The sequence below is a fragment of the Patagioenas fasciata genome, chromosome 20 (genome assembly GCF_037038585.1).
Source record: "Patagioenas fasciata isolate bPatFas1 chromosome 20, bPatFas1.hap1, whole genome shotgun sequence".
Lineage (NCBI taxonomy): Eukaryota > Metazoa > Chordata > Aves > Columbiformes > Columbidae > Patagioenas > Patagioenas fasciata.
Window position 1 is genome coordinate 8,386,311 of NC_092539.1, and position 18,487 is coordinate 8,404,797.

Consider the following 18,487-nt stretch of genomic DNA (forward strand, 5'->3'; position numbering starts at 1 on the left):
AATCGGCCCTTGTCTGTCTTGATAAGAGGAACAAAAATCTTGTGGAAACCCCTAAGCTAAGACTGAGCCTAATATAGCAAGACCAGGCTTAATGTAACAGAAACCTGACACAGAAGCAATAGCTCCGCAGAGACCGGACACGAGGCTTGCGAGCTGGGAAAGTGGAATATTCTACTAAATGAAGAAATGATGACTTTTGCTGAGTAGCAGCACAAAATGACACCATGTGTGCTCGAGAGATCAGGTCAGGGAGCCGACACTGGGGGGGACCAGGCTGCAAACACCCCCGGGGACCACTAGAGCCCCCTGATGCAGACTCCTGAATGCCAAAGAAAGGCTTCCGGCAAAGGGAGGGGTTATGTAAATAGTTTATGTTTAACGCATTCACTAAGCGGTAGAAACGAATGAATATGCAACAGGCGCCTGTAATAAACACCGAGAGGCGCGAATCACGCGCACGCTGGATTAGAGGGCGATCCTGTAATCAAAGTGCTGCCTTTTAACACTTTCCAAACAGCGCTAAAGAGTCTTTTTGCCGGCTCGTCGGTATCAGTCTGGCTCCACGCTCGCTATCGCCGCGCTCTTTGGCTGCAGCGAAGCTGCAAACGTTGCGCAAACCCTCCCTCCCTCCAGCTGTTCCTGTAAAGCCTCCGGCTGCAGGACATTCCCCCGGCTGCCCCTCTCCCAGAGCCTCAGCTCCCCTGTTTGCTCAGACCCCTTCCGCTCCACGTGATGCTTCGGGCCAAAACTCGGCTTAATCACCCCTGGGCCGGCGCTGAGTCCGCAGCGCTGGTTGCGACTCCTCCAGCATGATCGTCAGCTTGACGCTCCGGGCGCTCATGATGCTCCCCTTGGGGTTCTGCTGGCCGTCGGCTTTCCAAGAGGTGAGTTTGACCTCCAGAAAACGCAGTTTCCAGGAAGACTTTTTTAATTTCTAGGAAAAAAAGAGAAGAGACGACACAACGTGTTCTAAGCCAGACTCCATCCAGCCTCACTAATCAAGAAGATAAAGCTGTTTCCTCTGGGTGGCTGTTGTGCAGCCCATGCTTAGTGCAAAATAAAGCCATGAGAACTTGGCGTCGGTACTTGTTGAGTTGTTCGCTGGCGTTCCTTCCAGGTTAGGTTCAGTTAACTGATGGTCTTGTATCCATTTGTTTTTCTTAAAAAAATGTGAGGCTATTCTTCTTCTTGCAGAAATTTCTCGGCGCTTTGGATGCAGAAGATGTTTTCTCTTATTTTGGAACCAGCTCAGTGTCTGATGGTACGCAGGGCTCCTTCCTGGGTCTTGGAACACGTCTGTCAGTTTATTTCTAATCCTGTACATTTGATAATACTAAGAACGCTTATTAATGAACCCCGATCCGACAAGCATTTAGCATTTCTGACTCGCATTACTCAGTGAGGCAATCCGTGTTTCAGTATGAAAGCGGTTGAAGAACTGGGTCAGTATTTAACATCTGTTGAAGGAGATACGATAGATCTTTTTGCACATTTCTCCCACGGTCCTTGTTCTCCGTACTGGTATTTTTCTATGGAATTAACAGAACCAGGTCTTCTGAGTGGGCAGCTTTGGACTAAGAATAGCTTTAAATGCACTTGATAATTCTTTTTTTTTTTAAAAATAAACACATGGAGAGACTGATATTCTGGGTCTGGATTGATGGTAGTTTAGAATAAAGGTACATTTTAAATTCTCAAATCCTTAAAGCAAGGATGTTGTCTACTTGTGAGCTCACCTAGTGCTCATCCCTGTCTGGATTATGATAATGCTCAGTCAGTAATACTGAACATCTGAGGAAGTAAGACTGTGTCAGCCTTTGTTAAATGAACCATTCTCCTTATCGAGAGAGCAAAAACACCAATAAATCAGGAGCCAGTTTCAGAGCTGTTGTCTGTTCCCAATCAGATTATCCTCACTTTGGAACATATGAGAGTATAGAAGTTCTTTGACTGTTGTCATGATGACCCCCGAAAGGCCACAGTTCTCATTTAGAGAGTTTTTTTTTTTCCTAGGAAGATGGATCACTACATTTGTTTTCTGTGTATCATCATTCCTCTTCACTGTTCCTCTTGTTCTGATCTGGTTTCATTTCTTTCAGTACCTGAGTTTGTTGTTGCTGAGCCAACTTGCCCTTGTAAAGAAGAGCAGAATGGGCTCATGTCCTGTCGGGTCCAACATTGCTCCATCGAGGCCTGGGGAGAACTCTACGCCTTTGAATTTCTCGAGGACCATGCCCTCCTTTCCTCTTCCTTTGTGAGCAAGCAAGTGGTGAACTCTTCCTTTGGCTTACTGAAGCGATTGTCGGGCAACTGCTTTGCAGGTGGAAATTCTCTGCAGCCTCCTGGGGCGAAGTGTAGAGTCACGTACTGCGAAGGGCAGCTGGTGAGTATGTGCTGAACTCATTCTCACAAGCGTTTCCAGCCTTTGTGTGTTTGCAGCTTGATGCACCAAACATGTGTGAACCATTCATTTAATAAATCTGAGCAGTACAAAGGAGGAACAGGAAGGATATGGCACGCAGTTCTCCACTGGTAGTAAATGTCTTTGGAGTAACTCAGAGATGGCATTTCCTCTCCTTTAGCAAGGAGTCGTCATTGCAGATGAGGAAAAGGTTCATATCAGGCCTGTCAGAAGCAAAGATTTGGCCCTGCTGAAGGACCTTGGCTTCTCCAGACCCCACATTCTCTTCAGAAGTGCCACAAGAGAGGAAAATACAGCAAGAGGTAACGTACGTGGAGAGGACACCCTGCTCGTTCTGCTTGGGAAAGCGTCTGCTGGTAGTGGGGTTGGTTGAATGAGCTCAAAGGAAAAATCTGCACCTACAAATATATGAACATACTTGATAGATGTTTCTCACCTCACTGAGGTGTAACTAGTGTGTTTTCATTTAGGCATTTGTTCTTTCGTTAGCATAAGTGTGTTATTAAGGATGCTGCCAAGGGAAAGAAACCAACAGAAGTGGGAAACTTGAGCAAGCAACAGGAGGGGTGGTCTTCCAGCTGGTTATTCTAGTTCTTCAGGATCTGTAGGGAGTGGATCTGTAGGACTTTTAATGTTGTCTTGCATTTTAATCTCCCCACGTCCGTTTGTGCTGCTCAGCAGGGCGGTTTCCTTCTCGCCTGCAGAAGAGGGCTGAGGGAGCTGTCAAACATCTGGAGCTGATGGTCGTAGCAGGTCCAGATGTTTACTTGTACCACAAAGAGGACACGGAGCGATACATTCTTGCCAACCTGAACATTGTGAGTAGCTTTCTGTTTGGACTGTTGTCCCGGTGTCAGAGCTCATGGTGTCACAAGCAGAGGTACCTCTGTGGGGGCATTTTTTGAGGTGGCTGTGGTTACCTGCTCCCCATACGGAGCTCATGTGCAGGGTGTTCCTCACTGCTTCTCTTGGCACTGCATGGCAAACTGTGCCTTGTACAAGGAAAACTGAATCTTAGAAGCTCTTGGGTTGTAGTTTAAAGCCCATGTAGAAAATATATATCTTCATTTTATTACTAATATTGTTGCATGTCAGATGCAGTAGCAAAAGTTTTATCACCAGAGCCTTATCCGGTCCCTGGTGCTTTCAGTGAGATCGAGCAAGATCCACTCAATTAATCTTACATTTCACATTTCAACATTTTATTTCTGTTACGTAATTTCTCTAAATGTCTCCCTTTGCTATTGTTAAGCATTTGTTTATGCATTTTCTCTGTGTGTGTGTTGCAAAAAGGTGTTTAGCATTCGCTCTCCTACCCCATGAAACTGTTTTCCCTGCAGGTTCTTCTCTTTGCTTCGGAATATCTGACAAGTCTAACAACAGTTCTCATCTGTTGACAGATTTATTTACATTTGTAGTGCATACTTTAATGTTGTGCTTCCCCATGACTTTATAATTGCCCCTTATGGTTACCAGGTGTGTTTAGTTTGTAGTGAACGCAGCCCAGTTTTTGGGAACAGGCAGTGGGAGTCACTGCGGTGCTGTCTTTACCCAATCCTTTCTGTCTCTTAACAGGGGGCAGAGCTGCTGAGAGACGCCTCGCTGGGTGCTCATTTCAGGGTTCACCTTATGCAAATGCTTGTTTTGAGAGAACCAGAGGTAAGCAGGGAGGACTACGTTCAAGTGTTGCCCATGGGGTTGCTAGAAGCTGGATGAAAGGTGCCACCATGTGCCTTTGCTCTAGACAGAGGTGAACATCACCACAAACATCACCTCCTCGCTGATCAGCGTTTGTGAGTGGAGCAAGAAGGTCAATCCCCAAAACGACTCTGACCCCCAGCACGCTGACATTGTCCTCTACATCACCAGGTACTGAGGGTCCCCTGCCCTGGGAGGGGATGGGGACAGTGCTGATGGTGCCCTGGTGAACACAGTGATTTACACCAGCTCTTCCAGCAGCATCACAGGATCTTTGGAAGCAGGTTGATGCTCCTGTTTGGGGTTGATCTCCTGCCCTGGTGTGATGCAGTGGGTCAGAAGTGCTGTGTCTTCAGTTGCTGAAGGAACTGGAATATTCCCCAAGCACTGACCAGCCAGCCAGAGCACCACAGCCAAACCCACCGCAGCTTTTTGTGGGCAGAAACGTCGAACAGTAACTGGAAGTGAAAACCCACTGGTGTTTTCTGTGGGAGATTTCTAGTGCTGCTCTGACTCAGATATTTTGTCTGACTTTCAGTCTCCTTGCTCTAAATTGCCTTGGCTAAATTTGTTGAGGATGAACTTTTCTGGAGTGTAATGGCTTTGTTTTGGGGCTCTTTCCTCAAAGAGATGATGATACTGCTCTGCGAACAGGGTTAGGTCATTTTATTCTGTTCTGCTTGTCTTGGCTCATGGGGACTTTTTAATGAAGAATCACCACAAATTTTGAGCAGTGGATGTTCGTGGGACCCTGCTGCTATGATCTTGCCCCAGGGAGCTCCGTGTGTCAAAAGCAATGTTAGGTAGCTGGCAAAGTTAGATCAGAAAGTTGCCAATAAATTCAGTTGAATGTCTAGACCTGACTTTATTGGCTGCAGTGGTTCTTCGCTCTTTCCTCTGTATCTGTCTCCCTTTAGGTTTGACTTGGAGTTGCCTGATGGGAACAAGGAGCTACGTGGAGTAACTCAGTTAGGGGGAGTCTGCTCCTCCTTCTGGAGCTGTGTTATTACCCAGGACACCGGCTTTGACCTTGGAATCACCATAGCCCACGAGATTGGGCACAGGTCAGCAGGAAAGCCCCAGAGCAGCCCAGTATGTTTTATATGGGTAAAAACATTCCCCAGTTTACAGGATTCAGAAGAAGGAAAAGGATCTCTTGGCATAACAGGGGGTTTCCTATAGATTACTCCAAACTTTTGGAAAGAATTCCTTGCCGTTCTTATATTCCTGTATACTCTGTGATAATTAGAAACTGTGAAGAGGAGAGAAAACCTTTGTGACAGCAGTAGAAGGAAAGGCTGCAGAGAGAGCTCAGCCCTTGCTCTGAGAGGCTCTGAGGGAACCCAGCCTCGGGGTTTCTTCTCCTCAGGGCACTGTGCTGCTTCTCTTACAGTCTGGGGATCCCCCACGATGGTGAGGGGAACCGGTGCAGCAGCAGCGGACACATCATGGGGTCAGCAGGGAACCACAACAGCATCGACCTCACCTGGTCGCAGTGCAGCCGGGAGGAGTTCCTGGCCTTTGTCAGGTAAGGGAATGGGCCAGGTCTGTGTGCCCCTGCGGGAGCGTTTCCCTGTGCTGGGAGCTTGGGAGAGGGCAGGGAATGACAAGGAATAAATTAGGATGACAAGGAAAATGAGGAGCTGTTATGTATTTCTTATCACTTGTGTCTGTTGCTGAGGTTAAACCCAGTTTTTGCATCAAGTATCTGGAAATGACTTTGGTTAGTGACTAACGTGCCTGGGCTGCATTGAACTTCTCAGACACTAGCTCAGCCTGGGAGTTTTATTTAAAATGTTGGAGCATCTAGGTTTAAACAAGCATTGCGGGCTGTGAGCTGGCTGGGTGAAGAGCAGGAATGGGTTTCTGTTATAAATTCAGCAGCAGGGAACTGCAAGAATCTCCAGGCAGCTGCTGCAACTAAATCCATCACAGCCCACAGTAAGCATGTGTTGTCTGGGAAAGCAACAGCCAACTCCCTAAATGAAACTCAGCACAAGTTTGCAAACATGTCGTTGTCCTTACTGCCCACAGCTGGGAAAGTGATATTTCTTATGTTTCTATCAGCACAGGCCAAACAAACTGCTTAAATGACCTGCCGGACATGGACGGCAGCATCCCTGGATGGAAGCCTGGGTTGTACTACGGAGCAGATGAGCAGTGTAAAATAGCCTTTGGGAGCGTTGCCACAGCGTGCACCTTTGCTGACAGCAATGTTGTAGGTAGAAGGTTTGTCTGGCTTGCTAGGGGCAGCAGGGAAATGTTCTGGCACCAAGATTCAGGAAAAGGGAGCTGGGGGCGTATTATAAAGAGATGGAAGGTGCTTTCCTGGCACAGACTTCTTGGCAAAGAACAAACCTTCGAAGGCTTTTAAAAATGCTTCCATCACCTTTTAAGGTTTGCACAGTACCCAAAGACCTCTGTCCAAACTGGGGCCTGGCGGTGCTGGGTGCACCTACTCGAGGTCCTGTCTTAGGGAGCTGTAGTTTATTGGATTCCTTCAGCTAATAGTGGGAGAAACAGAGTCTTGTTTGCATCGTTGGGTACCTGTGAGGAAACCAAACATCTGTGACATGCACCATTTAGATTGAGCGGCTTTTGGGACTGCTGTGTTGATGAGCCCAAGTGATTCCCTGTACTCCCTGATTTTCTTGTCACACCAGGACATATGTGAAGTTCTCTCATGCCATGTACAACCGGGAGACGAATCCAGCTGTACTCGGCTTCTTGTTCCCCTCTTGGATGGTACTGAGTGTGGAATCAATAAGGTAAGGAGGCTGCTGATCTGATGATCAGCAGTGGGTGTGGGTGCTGTGGAGCTCACTGGACAGCAAGACATCGTCGGTGGCCGGAGGGGACTCCCCGTCCCTCAGCCAGGGACTCCAGTTCACAAACTGGTACCAGCTGATCTTGCTGTTTCCACCTTGTCTGCATCTCTGGAGTTAGTTTGCAGATCTATAGCCTGATATCTGAGCTCTCCTCCAAGGCTTGGCTTTCCATCTGAGATGACCTATCAACTCTTTGTTTTAACCCCAGCCTCACGTTAGACCATTATTAGGAAGGGGACTATTCTAGGCTTTTGTGGGAAGCTACCTCATTCATCTTGGGATTCTTTGTTACAGTCTGGCCTGCAAAAACATGGGGACTTGTGCCGCCCTTGTAGATCCCAACCCTGCTGGGTTTACTCTGGTTCCTGCTGACAGTTTTCTATGTTCTTGGTCTTAGTGGTGCTTCAAGGGCCAGTGCAGCTCTCTGGAAGAACTGAACCCCATGGCTGTGGTCCATGGGCAGTGGTCGGTCTGGAGCCCCTTCTCCTCCTGCTCCCGCAGCTGCGGAGGTGGAGTTGTGCTGCGGCAGCGGTTCTGCAACAACCCCAGGTGAGAGCTGGGGAGTTTGCGGTGCCTCGTGGCTGATTCAGGGCCGTGGGGGCTGAGTCGTGCTCTTTGCTTGGGACAAACCTGCCGCTGAGTTCTTCTCTTTTCCTGTCATCTCCAGGCCTGCTTTTGGGGGGCAGGAATGCCGTGGCGCCAGCATCCAGGTGGAGATGTGCAATACTCAGGTAGTGGAGCTCATCACATCTTCTGAGCTTGTTTTCTTACCGCTGTTCAGCCCCTGGAGAGCAGTGTGGTTTGGGACCACGCTTCTCACAGCTGACTACTCTGGGAAGGAGGACTGAAGATGTGGTGTGCAGCCTCCATCTGTGTGACAACAGGAGAGGTGTTTGTCCCGCTGTGTCTGAAGACAGCAGGATTATTTAATCGCATTGTTCATGTGTAATGAAGCATTTTCTCTATGCCTTCACAACAGGACAGACACTGAGAAAATAGTGATGCACTTAATGATAGTTTTCTTCAGAGGAACATTCTGATATTGTGCCTATTTTCCTTAGCCATTTATTTTGTATAAATAGCAAAGATATCAGCTTCCAAACACAATTCTCTGCGTATCCCGCAGCCTTCCTTTAAATTGGTTTTCTCTATTCAGAGTTGTTTTGGTGTTTTACTTATCAGCCACCATTTTCTGCCTTTAGCTAGTGGGTAAAATGCTTTTGGGATTCTGTGCTCAGTAACTGCCTTTCGTTACCCGTACGATTGTCTCTGGGATATAGGCCTGTTCAGTGACCCAGCAGGACTTTATGGCTGAACAATGTGCAGCAACAAATCTAAAGCCACTGTATCTCACTGGAGAAGCACCATCCTTTTATAACTGGACTTCTGCTGTTGGCTTTGCCAAAGGTAAGGACGGGCTGAGAAACCGTGGTTTCCCTGTGAAAATGGACCTGTCTGCACTTCGACGCCAAAAAGCTATTTCATTGATTATTTTTCAACTGAAACATAGATAAACTTTTTGTCAGATCCTTTTGACTTCTTCCCATTGTTTAACGGTCAGCCCATGCCTTTCTGAAAGAGTGAAACTCCTTTCTTCTCGTGCCTCCTCCAGGGGACTTGCTGTGCAAGCACATGTGCAGGGCTGTTGGCAACGAATTCATGGTGAGCCGTGAGGGCAGTTTCATCGATGGAACGAGATGTGAGCAGGATGAGTCCGAGCGCCGCGGGGCTTTCAGTCTGTGTGTAACGGGAACCTGCAGAGTAAGTGACTGGGGATTCCAGGTGAACCTCTGACACATCATCTGCCCCAAAGGAGTCAGTTTGCTTAAAGCAGGGGGAAAAACCCACAGTGTCCCAAACAGCAGAGCGAGCTTGTCTCAAAAGAAGAGAGTTTTGTTCTTAGCTTATTGGATGGAGTCCAACAAATCTACTGTTCTGTCAGTGCATCCAATGCCAATGCCCTCCAGATAAGGCATCCTGCTAATTATGCAGTAAGTACATAAGGCTGTTCATCCCTGCTTCAAGAAGCAATTGGTTTATGCGTTCGTTGAGGAGACATCATTAGCCGTTCACTTTGCGTGGTACAAATAGCCCTACAAAATTCTGAGTCTGGGGGAGAAAAGTTCCGTGATTTGAGCACAGCGAGGCAGTGGCAAAACAAGGAGTAAAACCGGGGAATTGTAAGTTGGGAAACTGATTGTTGAAGCATCACTAATCGAAACTTTTGGGTTTTTTTTTCTGTATTGGACGTGAGAAAGGCATTCTTCCGTGATGGACGTGAATAAAACTCCCCCGCACTGTCTGCATTTTAGTAACTGCTCAATGCTGACCTGGTTGTATGTTTTCTGTTGTTTCTTTACATTCCCAGAATACACTTGTAAAATTTTATGGTTTTCTCATTATCCTGATGTTCCCAATGCTTTGTAATGCATTTCCACCTAATGAACAGCAGAGGGTGTAGGCATAATCTATTCTGATCTCCACTGTTCTGTGATAAATATGTATGTTATGGCAGCATCCAAAGCCTGGGATCAGTGCCTCTAGCATAAATTCAGCAGTTGCACATGTTTTGCTGCTAAGCCTGCTGAGATCCTCCTGTAGCTTTGTGTAAATCAGTCTTGTTCGTGGGAATGAGGATAGAATCTCCTTTCTGAGCTCCGTGGGATTGAAGACCAGGCTGAAGGATGTGAGCGAGGTTTGGGTTTGGGGTTTAGGGAGCTAAAGATTCCTTTCGAACCTGCCATTCATGTTTACAGTTCTCCTGGGCATTTTTTCCTCCCCTTCCAGAAAGAGTCTGTAGAAGAGAGGGAATGCAGAGCCTTTGGTTTAGGTCACCAGAGAAATCTTTTTGGGCTGCTTCTTATGGGAAAGAAATTGCCAGACACTTAATGAAACTTGTGCTCTCACCTAAAACTGCTGTACAGTGGTAGGTCTAGGTACAAATGCATCTTTGTCTATGTTGTCTTCTCAAATTGAATTACCAATGAAAAAGGCAGTTTCAGGAATCCAGGCAATATTGCTTTGATTGGCTTGTTTTCCTCTCGGAATAGGCAAGTTCTTGACAGACTCCCCCTCTGCTCAGGCATTCGGCTGTGATGGCCAGGTGGACTCCAAGAAGATGATGGACTCTTGCAAGGTCTGTGGGGGTGATAATACCACTTGCACCGAAGTGAGCGGGTCTTACACAGAAGGAAATGCTAAAGGTGTGTGGTCCTCACCCTCAGGCTCAACATTACGGTGCTGTTTATATCCTGCATATTTGTACGTGTATTCAGCATTCTTAATCTTCTGTATGTGACTTGTTTCTGCTCCTGCTTGATGTTATTTCGTGGAGGATATGGTGATGGAGTTTGGGTTGTCATCAGAGAAGGCAGCCAAGATCTGTAGCAGGGAGGTAGCTGTTGTGCCCGAAGAGTTTTGGTCATAGTTCTCTGGACACGGACCAGAAATGTAACCATTTGGCAAATCCAGCAAATGATTGGGAGCTGGGGGCCATGTCAGATGCTTCCTGAGATGTTAAACATCCATTTGGGAACTGACCTGGCCCTTGCAGAATCACATAGAGGTACTAGCAGGGAAAATAATAAGAACAAGAGAGAGAGGAGAACAGGACACAGGATTGGGTTCAGTTTTGTTTGCTGTAATCACACCAAGCTGATAGAGCAAAGATCAGTGTGAATTTAGCCTGCTGGTCATAGCTGTCACATCCTTGATTTTTTTATATTAGGTGTATAACCTTTTCTTTCCATCCTTCCAGAGTACGTTACGTTTCTCTCCCTGCCTTACAACACCACCTCGGTCCATGTTACCAATCGGAAACCACTCTTCACACATTTGGGTGAGTTGAATGGAAAGGAGAGGAAGGACAACAAGCCAGGACTAAAACAGGCTTGTGAAAACAAGAAAATGGGAATTGGGAGGAAATGTCTTGATATTGCAATTTGTTTGTGGGATGCTTTCCAATGGCAAGTGGTGGAAGCCACGGTCTTTGGGATGCTTGACTTAGATCAAACTGGTTTCTAGCAAACAGGGAGTCTGTAGCTGCCAGCACTGGGGGATTCTGGTGAGCACATGTTATCTCTTAACCTCACTGCTGCTTTTGTTCCTCTAGCTGTTAAGGTGAAAGGAGAGTATGCAGTTGCTGGAAAAGGAAAAATCTCCCAGAATGTCACCTACCCGTCAGTTCTGGAAGACAGCCAGATCATATACAAAGTGTTCCTCACCGAGGACAACCTGCCAAGCCTGGAGGAAATCCATGTGGATGGGCCAACACAAGAAGAAATTGAAATACAGGTAAATTCAAATAGCAGAGTTGGAAAGGGGCCAGTCGGAACTGTCCGGGCTGAGTTTGAGCAGCTCTGCTGCAGTGCAGAATCCAGGTGTTGTAGGCTCTGTGTCCAGGACCACTGGAGATGGTGTTCACTAAGAGTGTTGCTCTTCTTGCGAAAGGCTGAGGGTTGGCTGCCTACAGGCTTTCTGCAGGTCTGGGAGATGAGCTTACTGAGTTAAACCTTTCCTTTGGCTTAATCTTTTTGTCAGTGCTCTGTGCGCAGAATTCACAGTGAGTACTCTGAGTGCACCTGGCAAGAGCTGAGGGTTGTAGCATTGAGGCTCAGGGCTGGATGGAAAAGGGGGACCAGCTTCTCTTATCTCCATCCTAAGAAATGAGTCAGAGCTGATTCATGCATTGACCACAACTTTTTCCTTCCCCAGGTCTATCGAAGGTATGCAAAAGAATATGGCAATGCCACCAACCCAGACATCACCTTCAGCTACTTTGTTCCCAAAGAGAATCTGACCTATGTGTGGATTCCTCAGCGGGGGCCGTGTTCGGTGACCTGTGGGGAAGGTGAGGCAGCGATACTCGGTCTTTCTGCCCAGATCTCTGTGAAAAGTAATTCTAGTTATGCTGGCTGGTAATCACCCAGATCCTGACCCCACGGGCTCTCCTGGGCTGACTGAGAGAAATGTGTCATCAATAATAGATACTTGGTTAGAACTTATTAAACAACTGGACTGGATTTAATAGCAAATTGCTGAAAGTGAGCTGCAGTTGACAGTGTTAAACCGAACCAAAGAAAAGCGTGGTACAGCTGTTGAATTAAATTAGCAAACCAGCAAATGAGCTGAATCATCAAAATGATAGTGAAAATGTTTGATCGTGAAGAGGATTTTTAAATAGGGTTTAACTGAACTTGTGGTTTTAAGATTAAATGATTTTGTCAGATTTTTCAGTTATTGAAGACTGTAATTTGAAGTTGGCTAAACATCAAAAGTCTGAGACCAAAGTAGTGTCTCACTAAAGCCTCAGAGCTAATTATGAAACTTCCTTCTTAGAATTCTATTCCTGTGCCATGGCTAATCCTTTCTGTCTCCCTGAAGAAACCGTCATGCAGATTGTAGCAGGTCACTCTGGTAGACGGTCTGACATCTTGTTTACCAGATAATACAGATGACACTGGCAAGCCTCTCAAGACTTTTATGATAAGGATTGAGAAAATACATTAATGAATACTTATGCAAGTGAAGCTATAGGACTAGTTATGTCTGGAGAGCTTTTCTCCAGCAGATTCCTCAGGTGAACCGGTTGCGGAAAGCCTGAAGTGAAGAACTTGAAACACTCTAGGGCCTCCCAACTAATGCAGTCAAAGGGAAAAATATCTGGGACTTAAAATAACAGAAAGTTGAGAATCTGAGCTGAAATTGCATCCTGAGCTCCAAGTGATGCTCAGGCCCTTCTTGCCAACAGACGTTATTTGAAAACAAGGAGAGTAGTGAAAAGATAACATTGCTGATTGATTCTTGACATTTGCTTCTCAGGGTCATGCTCTTCGAGGTGCAGGAATGCTGGTTTCTCTTTGTGGGAGCTCACTCACTGCAAAGGAGACTCGTTACTGCTTTGCTTGCAAATTTTTTAAGCTTGGATTTTCACCTGCTTTGCCCGTTAGGTTCAATATTGTTAAAAATCTTGTTTAGAGCTGTAGTTGATGAATATTTCAGTTCTTGTGTGCCACAGGCACTACATGTCCGCAGTTTCTCTCCCAGTACCCCAGCGTAGTTGTGGATATTGATGATCCCTTGGAGGACATTGGCACGCTGCTCTCTGGGTGCAGAGGTTGTGGGATGATATAACGTGGTTAGTTCTGCAGAATGTCATTTAAAAATGGCTGGCTGCTAGGACTTATTTTCAGCAACCTGCCCCTCATCAGTCAGACATCAAGATCACAGAAGTAATTTGGACCAAATTACGATTCATATCCTTGCTCTTGCGAACGGCCAGTTTAGAGTGATCTTTCAATTTTGTCAGCAGATTATCTGTCAAACTTCTGATCTTTGGGGGTGTTCATCTTGGAAAGTCGCTTTAAAGCTCTTGAGGAAAAGCTGTATCAGAAATAAGGGATTTGTGTGTTTCTAGAAAGGCTGTATTCCCAAATATGTCGTTTTTCCTACACAGGTAACTTGGGTAAAGCAAAATGTGTTCCAGAGTTGTGGGGATGAGTGCATTAAGTGTGCGTGGGGCTTGGGCAGAGTTTGCTTGTTCTGTACACACAGGTGCAGCTGGCACCGCTTGGCTTATTTTCATAGAACATCCTCAGTTGGAAGAGACCCACAATGATCATTTTCCAACCCTTGCACACGTGCCATGCAGTAAGATCTCTTCCCATTCAAGGTGAGAGGCAGCTACAGTACATATGTGTGGCTTTTGACACCAAAGAAGAAACCCAAGAAGAAAACTGTCATCCAGTGCCAAAGCCGGAGAGCAGGATGGAAATCTGCGATCTCAGTCCCTGCCCGCCAAGGTAAGGCAGTTACCAGGAGACAAGGGGGCACTGAGAGGCCTTTCCTTCCTCTCTCTGCCTCCAGGGACGTGGTAAAGTAGGGGTCAAGCTACTCTGAGGATGTTATCTTCCTCTCCTCTGCTTTGAAAGCACAGCCAGCTGCAAAAACAGTAGCGCTGATCCGTGCTTGGCAAACTAGCTGAGAGTCTTTCCTGGGCTGGTATATTCTCAGGCAGAACTAAGTGAAGTCTTTGGAGTTTGAGTCCGGGGAAAACTGGAAAACTCTTGATCCCTCATTACCCTGGGGAAGCAGAAACAAATCCATAATTGCAAAAGGTAGTGACACATTTGCCAGCTGTCTTGTGAGTACTGTAGGAAGCAAAGTGTCTGAGGCAGAGGGGTGAAGAAAGCTGCTGAGAAGCAAAAAGGGGGAAGGATGAGGGAGCTGCAGTGCATTTTCTGCAGTGAGAGGTAGTAGAGGGTGGGGATTCATCACTAACTTGATTTTTCTCCTCCTTGTCCTCTGTCAGATGGAAGGTAACTCCAGCTGGGCCCTGTTCCTCCAGCTGTGGGCTCGGCTTAGCTGTTCAGCTGGTCACCTGTGTGCAGATTCACCAAGGCAAGGAGATGTTGCTGGAGGAGCGTTTGTGTCCTGTGGCAGAGAAGCCCCTTACCAGTGTCCCCTGTGTCATCCGAATGTGCTCTTATGAATGGAGCTTTAGCGAGTGGACAGAGGTACCTCCTCCTGTTCAGATGCAGCACTTGGTGTCTAGTGCAGCGGTTTTATAGCCGTTCCTATAGGCAGGCAGTGGAGAAATACCACCTCCACCTTGTACGTTTACTTCCCACAGAAATGCTAAACTGTTCCTAGGGATGTGTTTTCCATCCTTTCCACTGTCCAGTGTTCAGCAGGCGTAGGTTTGCTTCTCATGCTTCTCAGCTCAGATTTTGGCTGCAGTCTGAAGATGGTCCTTGACATGATTTCTTCTGGAATGCAGATATTTTTGGAGTTTTTGGGAAGTGGTTCCGTAATTCAAAGATATAGTTTGGAAGATCCTCTGGGAGGTGGGCCATCAGAGCACTAAAGGGCCAAGTGACAGAACAGCATCAGTGAACAAAAGATCAACTCCTAGGATCATGCCAATAAATGCATTTATTTCTAAATATCAACTGAAACGTGCGTAAAAAGACCTGTGGGTTTCTTCCTCTGCAGTGTTCAACTTCGTGTGGGAATGGCATTCAGACACGGCAGGATTTCTGCCTCAACCCGCTAACCCGTAAGCAGGTGAACCCCGTCTTCTGCAGGCACTTCCCCAAGGCCATTGTGGTACGCGGCTGCTCCACAGGGCCCTGTCCTGAGCAGGTGATGGGGACCGAGTCCCATGGAGCAGGACTGCAGATGGTGACACCAGCCCTGCCGACAACAGCCACAACTGCCAAAGAGGCGAGATACAAGAATCTGGATCTTCCTCCATCTGCTGTGCCAGTTGTGCCTGAGGAGCAGGCAGAGACCGGTGGAGGTGAGGAGGACAATGCCAAAACGTAGAGATGGTGCTCACTGTGTGTGGCTGTGTTGTGGTGACCTCGCTGCCATACAGGGACAGGAGCATGGGTTAGGAGGGACACCATGCTGTTCCTTCCAGCAAGCCATGACCTGTCCATGTTACATCAGCTCAGAACAACAACTCCCTTCCCTGGGCTTCCCAAAGCTCTTCTGACTTGGGACTCTTCTGCTTCCTTCTGGAAGTGGTTCTCATCTGTGTCTGCTGTGCAGGTGTCTGTGGAAAACTCTTTCTTAATGCCACGGGGGTCATCAACATGACGGGTGTCGAGAGCAGCGACTGCACCGTGGCCATCGGACGTCCCCTTGGGGAGGAGATAACGCTCCGTGTCCTGGAGAGCTCCCTCAACTGCAGCGCAGGTACCGTCCAGGGTGTGCTGGGGGCGAAACTGGCCCTTTTGGGAAACCTGCACCACCTTTGCCCGTGTGCTTTTGGTGTCCTGAATGGTTCTTGTTGCCTTGGAACCTGTGTAACCTCTGCAATGGCTTTACAAGTTTTTCTGTCCCACCAAGTCTTTGCCAGGCAGGGCTAAATGACGTTGATGTCTTTCCTTCCCCTGCATAATGGACTCTCACCTCTTTTGTTGATAGATATTGGTTGAAATGAATTTATGGGGTTAAAGAAGCTGCTTGTTTTGACTCTCTCTGTAATGTACCCTCTTGCTGGAATCAGTACAGTTAGATGAGTTTAGACTGTTTTCGTGACAGATTTTGATAAGATAGGGACAAGATGCAGGAATTACTTGATTGCAGACCTATATAGGACAGGTTGTGGCGTTTTACTTAAAAATGTTTCTAGTTGCTGTGCTCATCTCTTCCAGGTGAGATAGTGCTGTTTTCTGGGCGAATGATGTGGCGGACGGGCTGCAGGAACCTCCCTTTGTCACTGATAAATTCCAGAACGAACACGCTGATTGTGAAACAGCGCGTTTCGCTGCCAGGAAATGGGGTCATTCTTCAGTACAACAGCAGAACTGCAACTAAAAAATATTACCAAGGTATCTTACTGAAAGCTTTTCTATGGCTTTACATTAAGGCACCCATGACGAGGCCTACAGAGTTCCACAGGTAGTGGTTGCTTATGGAAATCTATGGAAACCTTGCTTCATTTTTAGCAGATAATAAGCCCCTCCTTGAAGAGTTTTGGAATGAATATTACTTGTGGACTACCCCTCTGTTTTAAAGGCAAGCCCGCTGCAGGTGTTTGCTGATGCTCGGAGGTTCCCAGATGAAAATCCTTAGAGAAACTTTTCTGCCTGTGTTTAATTTAAATGATTTCGTTCTTGGAGACGCTGGACACTTCTCTAAATAATTTTCTTTTCTGCTCCCTTTCCCAACTCTCAGACTGTGACAAGCAGCTGTTCGGTCCCCACGGTGAAATAGTGAATCCTGTGCAACTGCCTGATCAGAGACAAGAAGTAGTGTGTCGGACCTTCATCAACGTGGCTCCTCGGCATCGCATCGCTATCCGTGCCCTAAATATTGACTTGGGCAGTGAGAGCAACCAGACGCATTTTAATTACATCCTGGTGAGTCGAAACCCTAAAGGGGATGATTTGGATGGAAACAGACCCACCTCCTCATTAGATATTTGCATCCAGATGCAAAGTCCCATCACAAATCCTAGAGGGTCAGGCTCTGATCTCTGTTAATGTAAATGTGGATGAGCACTACTGACGTCTGCTGTATTGCTTCTAAACTTTTTATAGGGCCGATTTTCCCCCTGAGGGCCCAATCTGCAATCCCCAGTGTTTTGTCGGTACCTCACTTGTAGGCTACTGTGATATAATGGTTTGGTCTTGCTTTATGCAGGTCCGCGATGTAAGCACCATGAAGACGATGGTTTTCCATGGGAAACAACAATTCTTCTGGCAATCAACGGGAAGCCAAGCTGAAATAGAATTTCATGAGAATGTTAAGGATTACCAAACCAGTTTCTGGGCTGAATACTATGCTATTGAGCCCAAATAAAAGGGGCCGGGGCCACTGAGTAAGGCTGTGGGCTGGTTAGTGACTGCTGCCCGTCCACTGCTCGAGGTCACATTTAATCTCTTTGCAAATGCTTCCCCATCTATTAAGCAAAAGCAGTAATACCTACTGATTCCTTTGGGATCTCGGTACTTATAAAGGTTATGTAAAAGACACGTAACTACCAAATATTTAGCAAATAGCCCTCAAACAGATTTTCTGTCGATGTTGATTGGTATTAATGCAGTTTATGTGTCTGCAGTTAGTGACTCGGACACTGAAGTCTCAAGGTCCTGCTTCTGTGATATGCTGTGACCATTTAGGATAGTCATTTAATTTCTCAGTGCCCTGTTACAAATCTCTGTATACCACACGTAGCCACGATTATGGTTTAGCTGTTAAAGGAATGCCCCTTAAAACTGAGGCCTGTTGAAATTCTGGAATATTATAAGGAAGGTGAAGATGTGTACGAGGAAAAAATGCTAGAAGAAGAAGAACAGAGATGTATGAGGGCAAGACAGTTTCTTTGCCCAGGAGGGTAGTGCAGAAAAGCTGATGGAACCACCGTCCTTGAATGTTGACCAAGGCACAACTGAGCTGGTCAAGCCCTGGTGACAGTTGGCTCTGATGTCTAAATGATATCTAGAGGTTCCCTTCCCCACCACCCCTTCTGTGGTTCTACTATTATATATGACAGTGATACGAGTACTTCTTTTCTATGGGAAAATAAAGCAATTCTGTCTCTTAATGATGGGTTTAGTGCCAAGACTTATTTACACAGATAGTAACAGTAGCTGTGCTATTAATCTGCTTGTATCTTCATCTCACAGGAACTGTGCAGTGAGAGATTGTTGAGACTGCACGATACAAGTTGTAGCAGGAAGAGGTATTTTAGAGCGGTGACAAATAGTCATGTTTGATTTAAATACATTTTTAAGTGTTTTTTTTTTTTAATATCTTGAACATTTAATATCTTAAACATTGCACCGTGCTTTGGTCCAAATCTATCATCCTCCTCAAAATCACAATATACTGCTTAAGGGGTCTTTTCCGCACCTGGAGCCTGGCTGGACACATCTGCCCTTGCTCTTCACGCTGGATTCAATAAATGGTTCTGCCTGAGCAGTTTTAACCCTGCTTCTGCTTTCTTTCAGTCGAATCCTCTGACATCTTTTTTACAACCACAAAATCTTAGTTTTTTTCTGTCATCTTAGTAGCGTGGGGTTTTTTT

At 46.5% G+C, this 18,487-nt stretch overlaps 1 protein-coding gene across 3 annotated transcripts; it reads left to right on the forward strand.

Moving 5' to 3' along the window:
- The first annotated feature begins 477 nt into the window (after positions 1 to 477).
- On the forward strand, positions 478 to 18,381 carry ADAMTS13 (ADAM metallopeptidase with thrombospondin type 1 motif 13). 3 transcript variants are annotated; one of them, XM_065853628.2, is made up of 26 exons: positions 482 to 884; positions 1,195 to 1,261; positions 2,100 to 2,383; positions 2,583 to 2,724; positions 3,101 to 3,240; positions 3,998 to 4,081; positions 4,167 to 4,291; positions 5,038 to 5,184; positions 5,514 to 5,648; positions 6,188 to 6,338; positions 6,784 to 6,888; positions 7,346 to 7,497; positions 7,616 to 7,679; positions 8,229 to 8,355; positions 8,561 to 8,709; positions 10,031 to 10,151; positions 10,706 to 10,786; positions 11,060 to 11,241; positions 11,662 to 11,797; positions 13,619 to 13,748; positions 14,258 to 14,462; positions 14,941 to 15,247; positions 15,502 to 15,648; positions 16,110 to 16,286; positions 16,633 to 16,817; positions 17,101 to 18,381. In XM_065853628.2, exons 1-26 carry the CDS (start codon positions 810 to 812, stop codon positions 17,257 to 17,259), a joined length of 3,777 nt encoding a protein of 1,258 aa, XP_065709700.1. In that variant the 5' UTR covers positions 482 to 809; the 3' UTR covers positions 17,260 to 18,381. The 3 variants fall into 3 exon arrangements, with proteins under 3 accessions (XP_065709703.1, XP_065709700.1, XP_065709701.1); XM_065853629.2 differs by having other exon boundaries at positions 483 to 884; positions 3,104 to 3,240; XM_065853631.2 differs by lacking the exon at positions 16,110 to 16,286 and having other exon boundaries at positions 478 to 884.
- The last annotated feature ends 106 nt before the right edge of the window (positions 18,382 to 18,487 follow it).

Excerpts from the sequence above, each read along its gene's own strand:
- ADAMTS13 (XM_065853628.2), top strand. The coding sequence starts at position 810 with ATGATCGTCAGCTTGACGCTCCGGGCGCTCATGATGCTCCCCTTGGGG. Across the intron at positions 6,889-7,345 it reads CTGAGTGTGGAATCAATAAG|TGGTGCTTCAAGGGCCAGTG; the intron begins GTAAGGAGGCTG and ends TCTTGGTCTTAG. Across the intron at positions 7,680-8,228 it reads TGGAGATGTGCAATACTCAG|GCCTGTTCAGTGACCCAGCA; the intron begins GTAGTGGAGCTC and ends TCTGGGATATAG.